This window comes from Sander vitreus, chromosome 3, assembly GCF_031162955.1.
Source record: "Sander vitreus isolate 19-12246 chromosome 3, sanVit1, whole genome shotgun sequence".
Taxonomy (NCBI): domain Eukaryota; kingdom Metazoa; phylum Chordata; class Actinopteri; order Perciformes; family Percidae; genus Sander; species Sander vitreus.
The window spans coordinates 869,210-881,713 of record NC_135857.1 but is presented as its reverse complement, the minus strand read 5'-3'; the positions used below and the strand labels follow the sequence as shown (position 1 = coordinate 881,713).

The 12,504-nt window shown below is 39.7% G+C and overlaps 2 protein-coding genes across 2 annotated transcripts in view; both read right to left on the bottom strand.

Annotated features, from left to right (window-relative positions):
• The window catches only part of nectin3a (nectin cell adhesion molecule 3a), a 38,161-nt gene extending 36,439 nt beyond the window's left edge, over positions 1-1,722 (bottom strand). The window contains exon 1 of the mRNA XM_078245580.1: positions 1,514-1,722. Within this exon, the coding sequence (XP_078101706.1) occupies positions 1,514-1,586 (73 nt within the window). The 5' untranslated portion in view covers positions 1,587-1,722. The remainder of the gene's footprint in view (positions 1-1,513) is intronic.
• A 4,600-nt stretch (positions 1,723-6,322) lies between these two features.
• Positions 6,323-9,782, bottom strand: LOC144514523 (diablo IAP-binding mitochondrial protein-like). The gene is made up of 6 exons (XM_078245574.1): positions 9,724-9,782; positions 9,182-9,314; positions 8,956-9,078; positions 7,601-7,711; positions 7,321-7,417; positions 6,323-6,864 (listed from the first exon to the last, which is right to left on the bottom strand). The coding sequence occupies exons 1-6, from the start codon at positions 9,765-9,767 to the stop codon at positions 6,659-6,661; spliced, it is 714 nt and encodes a 237-aa protein (XP_078101700.1). The 5' UTR covers positions 9,768-9,782; the 3' UTR covers positions 6,323-6,658.
• Between the last annotated feature and the right edge of the window lie 2,722 nt (positions 9,783-12,504).

The window sequence follows — 12,504 nt, the reverse complement described above, 5'->3', positions numbered from 1 at the left end:
TTTCCTCATTTTTTTAATTAAGGCATTAAGATCAATTTTAGCATGGGTGTCCTAATCTTTTCACATGACTGTATTACTATATGATGTCTGCTGACGTTGACAAGAAATTGCAGTACAGAATTGCCATAGATATGTTTGAGGTTATTTGGAAACAGTGTCTTCATTACGTAGTTTGTCCACAAAAATAAGCACTAATCAGTTAGTTGTTAACTGTAAAATGTACCAGTCAGTATGTATTGATCACAATTAATTAAAAAACTATTTTTATTGATGCTTATCAAAATTGTTTGGTTATATTATGTGATGTGTTTAATATTTGCCCGTGTCATTATCAAATAGCCTACTGGTATCAGTGTCAGCCTCAAAAATTCAGTACATTTATGTTGATCGACTGATTAGATAAACTAATCTTTGCAGGTCTGCAAAGATTAGTTTATCTAATCAGTCGATCAACATAAAATAAAGACACCTTTACTGCCCTTGCATTCAGGAAAAAACAAATGGTGCATTCTTGGGCAGTATTTACTTTAGCATCCTTCAATGTTTGTCCCTTCTTTTGTCTTAGCAGGCCTGTCATTGCATGGCATTGCAGTACCAGCTCAGGACTGGGATACAGCAAAGCTCTCCAGCTGCACTACTTGGGACAGTATCGAGACTGGAAGGGGCTGTGTCTGGCATGCAGCCCAACTGCAGGTCAATACTTCCAGAGACTCTGTGACTGCAGTGCCTTCCTTGAAATATGTCTTCATTTCCCCTGCCACCCTTCACGCCCAAAGCGGAGAGGTCTGCGCTGCCTCTCCTCTCCTGTATCACATAACGTTTATCCCCCCCATCTATATCCAACCACTCCTTGGCACACTTTTCACAATGGAGCTCATCTTTGCTTACACCCACAATACTCCATTTCGTTTCTATTTTTGTACACCACGAATCAATGCTGCTCCTCAATTAGTTTATATCTGAGTTGGAGAGAAACTTCTTCCCCCACAAACCCTGAGTCATGTAAATTAGCTAGTTAAGTCGTGATGTGACACACTGGAAGTAATGTTGGCTAGAAAATGTGCGTGTAGTTAACGTTACCACCAAATCAGTGCTATAAAGTTATCGCCTGTCCCTAATGGAGTCAGTAGGAATGGAAATCTAACGTTAATTGCTAGCTGTGTGTAATTAGCAGTTGCTGTGTGGGGTATAAGTTAACGTAAACTATTTTAGTAACGTTAACGAAGTTGTATTCAAATGTGAAAGACAAGCGAGGTTTATATAGCTAACTCTGACTGACGCCAGTAGCTAACTTACTTTCCTACCGACGACGTAATGTAGGATCCACACACACGAACCGTTAGCTTAAATAAAGCTAGCAGGCTTTGAACCAAAACACAACGAGGACTAACGTTAGCCGGTTTTGAATTGGCGATTGTAGCTAACGTTAGAGTCTCAGAGCAGCTCCACTGCAACTTCTTTCAATGGCCTCAAAAGTAGCACTGGCAAAATGACAAAGAAACCGTTAACTCACAAGAAAGTCCGTAAAAGGTGAGAAGTGTTGTTAACAGTTGCAGTCCGTTAGATGGCAAAGTCCTCTTCTCCATGATTCCTGTCTGTTTGTGCGCTTCGGCACTCTCTGATCCGTCCTACTCGCTCCTCGCTCGTCGCTGCTCTGTCTGGCTGGCTCGCGCTCCTGGGGAGCTGCTCTCCATAGCGACCGATCCGCGTGGGCTGTACCACTTCTGCAGGACAACAGACGCACGCACGCACGCACGCACACGGTCCCAATCATTGATTTGTTCTGCTTTAACACTGGACACATATGAGTGGTGATATAATTAGTTGTGGCTTCTTTCACTACTGTAGTATAGTAAAGTAGCCTAAATATCCTGCATTCAACACATTACTTATAGATGTTATTATTAGGAAAATATACTTTAAAAATAAAACCCAATGCACAACTATATAATTTCATATTAGAATTTTAACCCTTTTAATAATGATGCATTTGTGTGTTGAGAATCTTTAAAACATGCTTCATCATATGCTATGTCAAATTAGTAGTAGTAGTACAGTAGTTGTGTTTGTTGTAGTAACAGTAGGGCAGTAGTAGCAGAGGGAGTCTCAAACATTCTCACATCAAAGATTGATTAAATAGATTGACATTGGTTACTTATTTACTTACTTACCTATTAAATTAGAGAGGACTTCAGTTGTTGGATAGGACCCAGGCTGGATTACCAGCTGGACAATGTGAGCAGCTGCCCTGAGGCCCCAAAACCTCAGGGGGGCCCAAAGGCTCCAGGTTCACCACATGCGATTAGTTTTAGGTAATTTCATTAATTGAACATTTGTTCAGTAATATGGTTTGCAACACTTAAGCACAACAAAACTGCCATGATAAGGCCACTAAGTTGACACTGGCTTTGTTATCATTTTGGGGCCCATCCTTGTAGAGGGGCCCTGAGTTAAAACCTAGTTTAACGGTCTTTATAGCGTTATTTTATACTGCACTTACATTATGCATGTTGCTTAAATGTGCTTAATCAAGTTACATAAACAGAATTACTAATTTCTAAGTTTGCCTACACAGTTTATAGAAAGTGGGAGTAACAGGGTTGGGAGAGGGGGGGGGTTGTCAGTGGGTCCTAGAGGGTTAATCTGACCCTGGATAGAACATAAGCGGATAACTGCTTCATATTTACATGGCATTATAAAATAGTGATCTTTATGCATATTCACTCTCCTAAAAATAATGAAATAAAAGTGGAATTTTGTGTGGATCAGTGGGGAATCCCCTTGTTCCGGGAGCCCACTTGTGAAAACATGCACACTAAACTGCAATGAAACCATTACTTGTCTAAATCACCGTTTTTCTTTTTAAGAATGACTATCTTCTTCACAGTAGTGACTGAACAGGTAAAGGTTCATTGTCTTCATCAAGGAGACACTGAACCTTCGTCTGGTCTTGGCACATCCAGTGGGCGTTGTGGCGATCAGACCTGCAACTGGACCTGCACATTAGTCTCTCTAACCACCAGGCCCAGCCTATTTATAGATTCACTTTTCATATGCAGGTTATAAAATGTAAGCTGATATAAATGTTAACACATTTCTAAGGGCTTTCAGACTCCTGTAGCAGATTCAATCAATCAGTGAAAATATGGATAACACAGGTTTACATAACCTAATCTTATTTTTATTATTATTATTAACTATATTCAGTACATTACACATTCATTCTGTGGAAATATATATATATATCTCTCTTTTATATAATAAAAGATTTTTAGGACTGTCAACTTTAACTAAAATAAGCTGCCACAAAAGAAAAACAATTTTTTATCACTAACCAGGCCTAATTCTACAGAAATAGTTCAGCTAAAAGTTAAAATGAATAAACCTACAACCGGATGATGATAATCAGGGATTGCTGAGGCACGTATTTTGGAGACAAAAGTATTCGTGGAAGTGAATATGAAAGTTAATATAAACCCCAGGAGATCAGCTACTGAAGGACAAAGCAGTCACATGCAACGAAAGTGTTTCACTGATTCCCATTTCGGAAAAGAAAAGTGTGCACACTGAATACTCTGTCCTAAAACAAAGTGGTAATGAAGCACTCCTCTCTTTGCATTGTTCTTTTCTTTGAGATAATTACAGCTTTTACGCATTCAGGAATCTGGCGTTGTGTGCAGCACGGTGTTATTATCATGCACTGAAGCTTGAACTGATAAACATGCTCACTCAGCAGTTTTAGGCGGACATCGTATTTATTCACTGGAGATAAGCAAAAATGCTCATCTCAGTTGTGATTCCCGCATGTCGAGCTTCCCATTTCACTTTGCTGTGACATCTTCATAGCCTGTATTAGAGTCCTCATCAGGGGACGTGAACTCTCCATGGAGTCTCCATCTCCTGCAAAATTTAACCAGCTCTGTCTCCCAGTGCTACGGCTCAGCATCACTGTGATTAAAGCATGACCCATGATATGTCACCACACTGTACCCCCTGCCTTTATTCCTTCTGGTGGTTTATTTATATCCTCAAAGAGCTATAAATCCCTAGGTGAAAGTGCTGCCCTTTTCACCAATCAATCTCCCCTCCTGGGCCACTTTGCATTGGAACAGTAAAGTCAGAGCAGTGAGGAGGCATGCACATTTATGAGATGATAAATCACATCTCATTTTCCTTCCACAAAACATTGAATGTGTTAATGATATCACCAATTTGGGTAAAATAGTTTCAGTAAGGGTTATTTCACACCATTGGCATAATTTATGCTGCATAAATGCTCAAACCCCCTGCAGCAGCACTAAATAGTTTATGGGCATTTAAGGCCCATGACCTTTGTAATTAGTTACCTCATTGAGGTTTTATGCTGCAAAAATACTTCATAGTAAGCTCTTTTACATTTTCTTGCAGGCAGAAAGGCAAGGCTACACTGGCACCCCTTCCCCCCCTGTGACCAGTAGGTGCACATCCACACAGACGGTCTGGGACATTTGGTTTTACAGTCTGTGAAAACAGCCATTGTTAAACACAACATTCCTCACTAGTCACATTGGTGAGCCAGTCGTTGCACACCTCAACAGCTCCCACCCACACCGCCTCTTCTGTAGCCATTCTCATGGTCCCATCCCCTGCCAAGGCTTGACCATCTAAAGCAGAGAGAGGTCACCTCAGTGCTGACGCTACACACTTGTGTTTGCAGCTCCACATAGGTCTCCAACATAATGAGCTCCCTCTGAAATGACCCTCTGCAGTACACACCGACCTTTGGAAGGCATAGGTGGAGACCATTAAGATAGCGAACCCGTTACAGAGCTTATTCAGATTACAGAAGGATAAGGCTTTAATGAGTAGATCTGGTAATAGACTTGCAGGTTAGGTGTATATTCTTTAAGTGTAGGCCTGGTTTAACTTTCTTCAGTATATAATATACTGTGGAGGCAAGAACAACAGTGGGAAAAGAAGACGTGTTGAGGGTTCAAACTGGTTAAAATGCATGCACAATCATTCTGTACTGTATGTGCACATGCTGGTTTAGAGACACGACACATACATATACTGTATAAAGGACATACAAATGTACAAATGTTAGTATTTGCAACAGGGTATGCAGTATATTCACATGAAGGGTCCTAACAATATGGGGTTTATCACAATCATTAATCACCAAATAAAATAGATCATATCTATTAATATCTATCATAAAAAAGTAAGTAAATAGTGACACCAATAAATACATTTCAACTGACTAGGAATGAACCTGCAAACGCAGTGCATCCCACTGTAATGAAAGATAGAAAATGGATTTAGATCGCCATCTGCTGGAATAAAAGGAGGGGTTTACGTCTTGTTTCACTGTACATACGGGCACCTGACTACTGTTTTAAGAATTAGTTTGAACGCTTAAAGACTGTGAAGTCCTGTAAACATGCAAATAACGTCAGTCTGCATTTAACTCCTTTACATGTTTGACCAGCTGCCCACACCTCAGCCTAAATCATTTTGTAACTTGTGTGCTGGAAACAAAACTATCCAAATATGAAATGATTCTCCTGTTTTGTGTCAACCAGTTCTTTGACCAGAGGTAGAGCGGTTTGTTTTCTGTTCTGATAAAGTGTGGAAAGAGGTGATGCTGTAGATGAAGTGATGACAGGAGGTGGCCTAAAAGCTCTACAGGAGAGTAAGGACATGGCTAATTTGCAGAGAAGGAAGAGTTGTTGAGTGAAAAAGAGAGATGCAAATAACAAGTAAAGCAACCTTATATATGTTCTCAGAGGTACGCGAGTGGGAATCAGTGGGAAATTCCTTAATTTGCAAATTGAAATTTCAGTGGATGGAATAGTCATACAAAATTACTTCTGAGTAACATGTAAAAAATGTAGTAACACCAGCTGATTGGTTGAATTTCACAAAAACAGTGTTAGTCAGCCAATTGTGTGGCGTCTGTAGGTTTTACAGTGTTTACAAAGTGGCTTCTGGTCCCTTTAGCAGGGGACAATTGCACAGACACCGCTCATGTGTAACATACTGTATGTATCAAACCAATAATTAAGTCAGAAAAAAAATCTGGCAAATACTGGTTTAAAACGGCTCTCTTTCTTCGGCTCCCATGTGAAGTGGTCACATTGTTTTCCCTCCATTTCTAGCGCTGGTCAAATGTTTTTCAGTCATTTGGATCAACACAATGTTACAAAAACCAGACCTTGCAACACAATACTGAATCTTATCCACTAGTCACTTCGGTACACACAATATTCATCTAGTAAACATGAAATTAAACGTTTTATTTTCTGATGCTAGTGTATTAAGTGAAGAACCAAATAAACAGTTTTATTACTGTCTTGTTTTTATTACAATGAATTTTGACAAAATATAACAACAAAAATCAGATGCTGGTCGAGTCACAATACAATAGTGGATCGAAAACTTAATCCTCTATACTGCAGAAGCAGTTGATAGTCATTATTCAACATTATTTTTTTTATATTGCCGATTATGTGCAGATGTAAGCACATTTGAGCACGATCCAAATAACGAGTCACAGCCAAACATGTAAAAGACTAAAAAGAGAGAAGACATTGTAAGAATGATTAAAAGATATTTACTTTGAAAGCAAATAAACTTTTTTATGTTTTCTTGTTTTCTAAAACTCAGGATATTTGTTTCAGTCTTCTCTTAAATAAGCCTCAGGCACCTCGTCTTCATCACTCTTCTCTAAGGAGGCAACATATTGGGACACCCTTTCAACCTCCATTACTTTAGTCTCGGCCAACTTCGCATCTGCATCTACCGACAGTTTCTGGGCTTCCTCCACCTGCGACTGGGCCACCTGAATGTTTGTCCTCACTGTGATGGATGCATGTTCAGCTCCTGGACACACACACACACACACACACACACACACACACACACACACACACACACACACACACACACACACACACACACACACACACACACACACACACACACACACACACACACAGTTGAACAAAGTTCAAAGGTTGACATCACAACAGCTTAAGTTCAGACATTAGGTGTGGTCATTAAGAAGACACTCCTGTCCATCATCACCATTTTGTTTTACACTACGGCCTGCTGAGTGACAGCAAATGATCCATACGCTGTCCAAAGTGTAACATTGACAGCAGCTGAATAGGAACAGGCACAGACAACAACGTACAAAGCTTTGAGAAGATGATTCACAGCTTAACACTTTTATTTATCATAACAAAAGCCCTAAGAAAACCTGCCTCAACACTTCATGACAACCCAACCATTCGTTCACACGGCCATATAACCACTCAGACATTGTCTTTTACACACCTGAGATGTATGCTGCCTCGGCTGCCGTTTCACACAGCTTGACGGCGTTGACCCAGTTCAACTCAAAACGCATGCATTCATCTCGTTTGTCACTAACCTGTCAGGACAGAGAGAATGATACATTCCGACTCAAACAGATCTACAACTGTTTGTTGTGTAGAGTTTGCAAGTCTGATGTCATATTTATGGTGCGTCAATTAATAAATTAACAGAAAAACTGAATGCTATGCTCAGGTTTGTTTTAAAGTACTTTTCAGCAAAGTGGACAACACAAACTGACCTCTGAACGCTGGCCAATGATCACCTGCCAGATTGTATCCTCTTCTGCTGGAGTCAGTTTTCCTAGTGAATCCAAATATCGCCTTTGGAGGGCAATGAGTGTGTGCACAGACTGTTAGCAAACAGAGGAAGGACATATACAGTTTACATTTAAAGTCCGGATCAGAATCTACAAATTCTACATGTTAAGAAATACTTTGTGAAAAGACTGTTAACTGTGTAGTACTGAATTGTGGAGTTAGACTGTTAAAACACCTTTTCACCATTTCTGTGTCCATGTTAGTTTGGGCGGGCCTGAAATCGTGGCTCGATGACACACTGGAGTTATCCTTTACATAACCACTCCCCTACTACATGAAAACGGCGTTACTACCGACGTTAGAGCGCATAGCATCAGTGTCGTTTTGTTCAAGCTGGGTGAGCTACGATTGCTCTTTTAGTCTAATAAATATGTGTTCCGGTAATGCCACAATCATTATGGACACAAGAAAATTAGCCGTCACTAATGTATCTTTCAGTCTTGCAGCTTGAATCAGCTATCCGGCCCGCAAGCAGTTACTGCGCACAGCTGTGAAGGGGGGGGCGCTGCTGTGCTACCATAGACTGTGAGTGCTACTGAGTAAGCTGCTAACCAGAATCTGTCGATGTGCAGCGACTCATTCTTCGGCTCAGTGCCTTCAGCGACACGCCCCAAGCGCCTCAGAGCAGAGAATACAGCTTCTTTTTTTTATGATTTTGTATACGTGGCAATTTTTTTTTATCCTAAAGATTTGGCTGGCTGATTTTACTGCGGTGTGACAAAATCAGAACACATTTATTTTTGCTTTACCCAGACTTTAAAAATCTAACTAGGGAGGCAGAGTAGCACAGAGGATTATGTCTTGTGTGGACACTTTTCAAACTATTATTGCCACAAATAAAATGCCATTCACCTCTGTTGTATTGGAGTAACAGCAGAAGTCACAGATATGTCTTTGTATGTCTTTCACTAAGGTAAGTGGGGAAAAAAAGGTATGTTTTTGTGTGATTTGGATCAACTAACCTTGTAAGGTTTATAGCCATACTTAACAAAACCCACTACCGTTTGTAAACAGATCTGTAGACATTGCCATTGGCTTCTCTACACATTACATCATGCAAACCTTGACCCCGACCTGCTCCACTTTTATCCCTGGTTCATTTCAAACCTTCATCCTCAGCTCACTCATCCAACTCCTGTTCCATACATAATATTTATATTTACATACAGTATATAACAAAACATTATTTATATTCTCCATTTTTTCTGCCTGGTGCAGATCAGTATCATCAAATCACACTGTGTAAAGAAATGTTGACCACAAGATCAAAACTTACTTTTGAGTACTCCATGATGGCATCTATGAGAGCCAAAGTGGTCTGAGAGAGAAAAGAGCTTGAACTGTCTGTAACCAGAGAGGCTGCTCGTCTGATCAGAGAGTCATGAGAGAGGTTTTCAACCTGAGAGACAAATACACAAGATACGTGGATGTTGTATGTTATATACTGTAGATGGCTGCTGTTATTTCCTATGCCTTTATCTCTGGTGTGGTGACAGACTCACCTGTCTGAAAGGTACAGCACACAGCCCATAGCCCACAGTTAAAGACGCTATACCTGGATACACAACATTTGTCCATTTGCCCGCTTTGTGGACTGCAGGTTTTCTGCTGCTGAACAGGACACGAGCCGAACTCCTGAACAAAACAAAACCAGGTTCAGTTTCAAACAGCCATGCCCCGATATACGTCACGTATAGGCTATTTATGGCTATTATATATATATATATCTTATATCTCTGACTAGCGACCAAAGCTAAAGCTAGTTTAACATTGCGGTCATTTTCTCTTCTTTATCGAGTTACTTCTGTATAAGAAAACAAGCTAATTAATGAATACATTTAAGCAATGAAAAACATGTTTAACGTGTATTCTACTTCCGGTTGTTGTTGCCAACACTGCTATGAAGCAAAACATTCTCATTTTCCCTCTTTTAAGGCCACAACAGCATGTCATTTCTTAAGGGTCGGTTAGTTTAGTAATTTGTGTATACATTAAATTACAAACTTTACCTGCATACCGTTATCTAACACAATAAAACACCTACCTGAGGAGACGGAAACAGGTTGTCACCCTCCGCAGCGCGGCCATGTTGGTCCGCCACAGTAAAATGTTGTTCGTCGTCACTGAGCAAAGGTTCCGCGGCTGTGAAGCTGTCAAAGACTGAACACTGTCGCCCTCTCGTGGGTCAAACGGCAACATCATCTTGTGGTTAGCCCGGGTTAGCCATGTTTGTCTGCTCATCTGGCATGTCCCTACATAGCGCAAAATGCATTGGAGTGTTCAAATAACCCAGGTCTTGTTTCTCTCCATGTGTAGTTGTCAGTGGTGGAATAAGCATTCAGATATAACGCGTTTTTAAAGATTGTCATAACTGTGTAATACCGGTAATAGCCTCAGCTCTACCAGCTACAGAGTAAAATGTTACTACACATGAATGCATTGTCATTAATATTCTAATAATGTGAAATTGATATAGCACTTTAACTTTATTGAACTACTACAATGCACAGTGGTGAAAGAGATAGGCCTACTCACATCTTAAAAACGTTGCAATACCACAGTGAATAAATGAAATGAAAAAGCTTACTTTGTTAGGGTTACTTAGACAATTACAAAAGTATTCACATCAAAATACAAGAATCAAAAGTAAAAGTACTTATTATGCAGAATGGCCATTTTCAAGATATTATTTAATTATTATAATAATAATTATAATTATAACCATTGGTGCATTAATTGTTTACACCTCTTGAAGCTGGTAAAGGTGGAGCTAGTTTTAATAACTTCATGTAGGCCTACTGCTGGGTATAGGTAGTTTGTGAATTCATCAATCAAAATATGTCATCTATCTTCAACAATAATAATACTTCACAGTGTAGTTGTTGATAATATTCTACATAATCTGATTCTGTCAAGTAACTAGTGACTAAAGTTATCAAATTTAGTGGAGTAAAAAGTGCAATATTTGCCTCTGAATGGTTGTGAACTAGGTGGTAATACTCAAGTCAAGTACAAGTAGGCCTACCTCAAAAATTGTATTTACAGTTCTTAATTACATTTTTTTAGAAATTACTTTCCACCACTGGTAGTTGTGATGTCATGTGGTATGTCATAACTACTGCACCTATGCAGAACCATACAACAACAATACTTTATTCAAAATCTCTGATTGCTACTGTAAAGACATCATAATCAGACATTTACCTATTGCTACTTCTCTACAGCAACAACAGCTTCATGATTGTACATAAGAAAATATTGATGGTCATGTTATGCACAGTATAGGGTTAACAATATTTTTGTCAAGAAGTCTGTAGAGTCAGTGGGTCATCCATTTATTTCATTATACCAGTGAAGTAACTTATGTCAAATAAAGATATATGTGATGTATAAAGATGATCAAACAAGGGTTATATTTGCTCACACTGCAGTTGTTAATGTGTGTGTAAACTGACTTTACCTCACTATCATGTTTTCAATTTCTTTGGTTCCCATATTTTCTTTTTAATAAGAACATATTTGAATGTTCAGACATTGAATGCAAACATTTTGTTTAAAGTTTTGTTAACAAACAAATGATTACAGATGCATTCATTAGCCAAACCAACATCAACAGAGCAGTTGTTAAATAATTAATGATGCCATTATTAACCACTTTTAATTAGCTTCACTGGAGTTTATTGTTACACACAGGAAAACATAAAACAGGCCAATTATCATCATATCTATCTATCTCTCTATCTATCTATGCAGGGGTGTCGGACTAGGGGTGGAAAGGTGACTGAGTACCCAGGGTGAGGAGGGCCCAAACAGATGCTAGAATGAATAGCTGTAGATGTGGGGAGGGACCCATAGAGAATGCCTTTCTACAGGGCCCAGAATTTTGTGCTACAGTGGTGTGAAAAAGTGTTTGCCCCCCTTCCTCATTTCCTGTTCCTTTGCATGTTTGTCACACTTAAGTGTTTCGGAACATCAAACCAATTTAAACAATAGTCAAGGACAACACAAGTAAACACAAAATGCAATTTGTAAATGAAGGTGTTAATTATTAAAGGTGAAAAAAAAATCCAAACCATCATGGCCCTGTGTGAAAAAAGTGATTGCCCCCCTAAACCTAATAACTGGTTGGGCCACCCTTAGCAGCAACAACTGCAACCAAGCGTTTGCGATAACGTGCAATGAGGCTTTTACAGCGTCCTGGAGGAATTTTGGCCCACTCATCTTTGCAGAATTGTCCTAATTCAGTTACATTAGAGGGTTTTCGAGCATGAACGGCCTTTTTAAGGTCATACCACAACATCTCAATAGGATTCAGGTCAGGACTTTGGCTAGGCCACTCCAAAGTCTTCATTTAGTTTTTCTTCAGCCATTCGGTGGTGGACTTGCTGGTGTGTTTAGGATCATTGTCCTGCTGCAGAACCCAAGTTCGTTTCAGCTTGAGTACACGAACAGATGGTCGGACATTCTCCTTCAGGATCTCTTGGTAGACAGCAGAATTCATAGTTCCTTTTATCACGGCAAGTCTTCCAGGTCCTGAAGCAGCAAAACAGCCCCAGACCATCACACTACCACCACCATATTTTACAGTTGGTATAATGTTCTTTTTATGAAATGCAGTGTTCCTTCTACGCCAGATATACTTGGACACACACCTTCCAAAGAGTTCCACTTTTTGTCTCATCGGTCCACAGAATGTTGTCCCAAAAGTCTTGGGGATCATCAAGATGTGTTCTGGAGAAAGTGAGACAAGCTTTGATGTTCTTTTTGCTCAGCAGTGGTTTTCTCCTTGGAACTCTGCCATGCAGGCCATTTTTGCCCAGTCTTT

Coding starts and splice junctions, on each gene's coding strand:
- LOC144514523 (XM_078245574.1), bottom strand. CDS start 9,767: ATGGCCGCGCTGCGGAGGGTGACAACCTGTTTCCGTCTCCTCAG. Junction 7,418..7,600: donor TCATTGGCCAGCGTTCAGAG/GTCAGTTTGTGT, acceptor CTGTCCTGACAG/GTTAGTGACAAACGAGATGA. Junction 6,865..7,320: donor CGAGGCAGCATACATCTCAG/GTGTGTAAAAGA, acceptor GTGTGTGTCCAG/GAGCTGAACATGCATCCATC.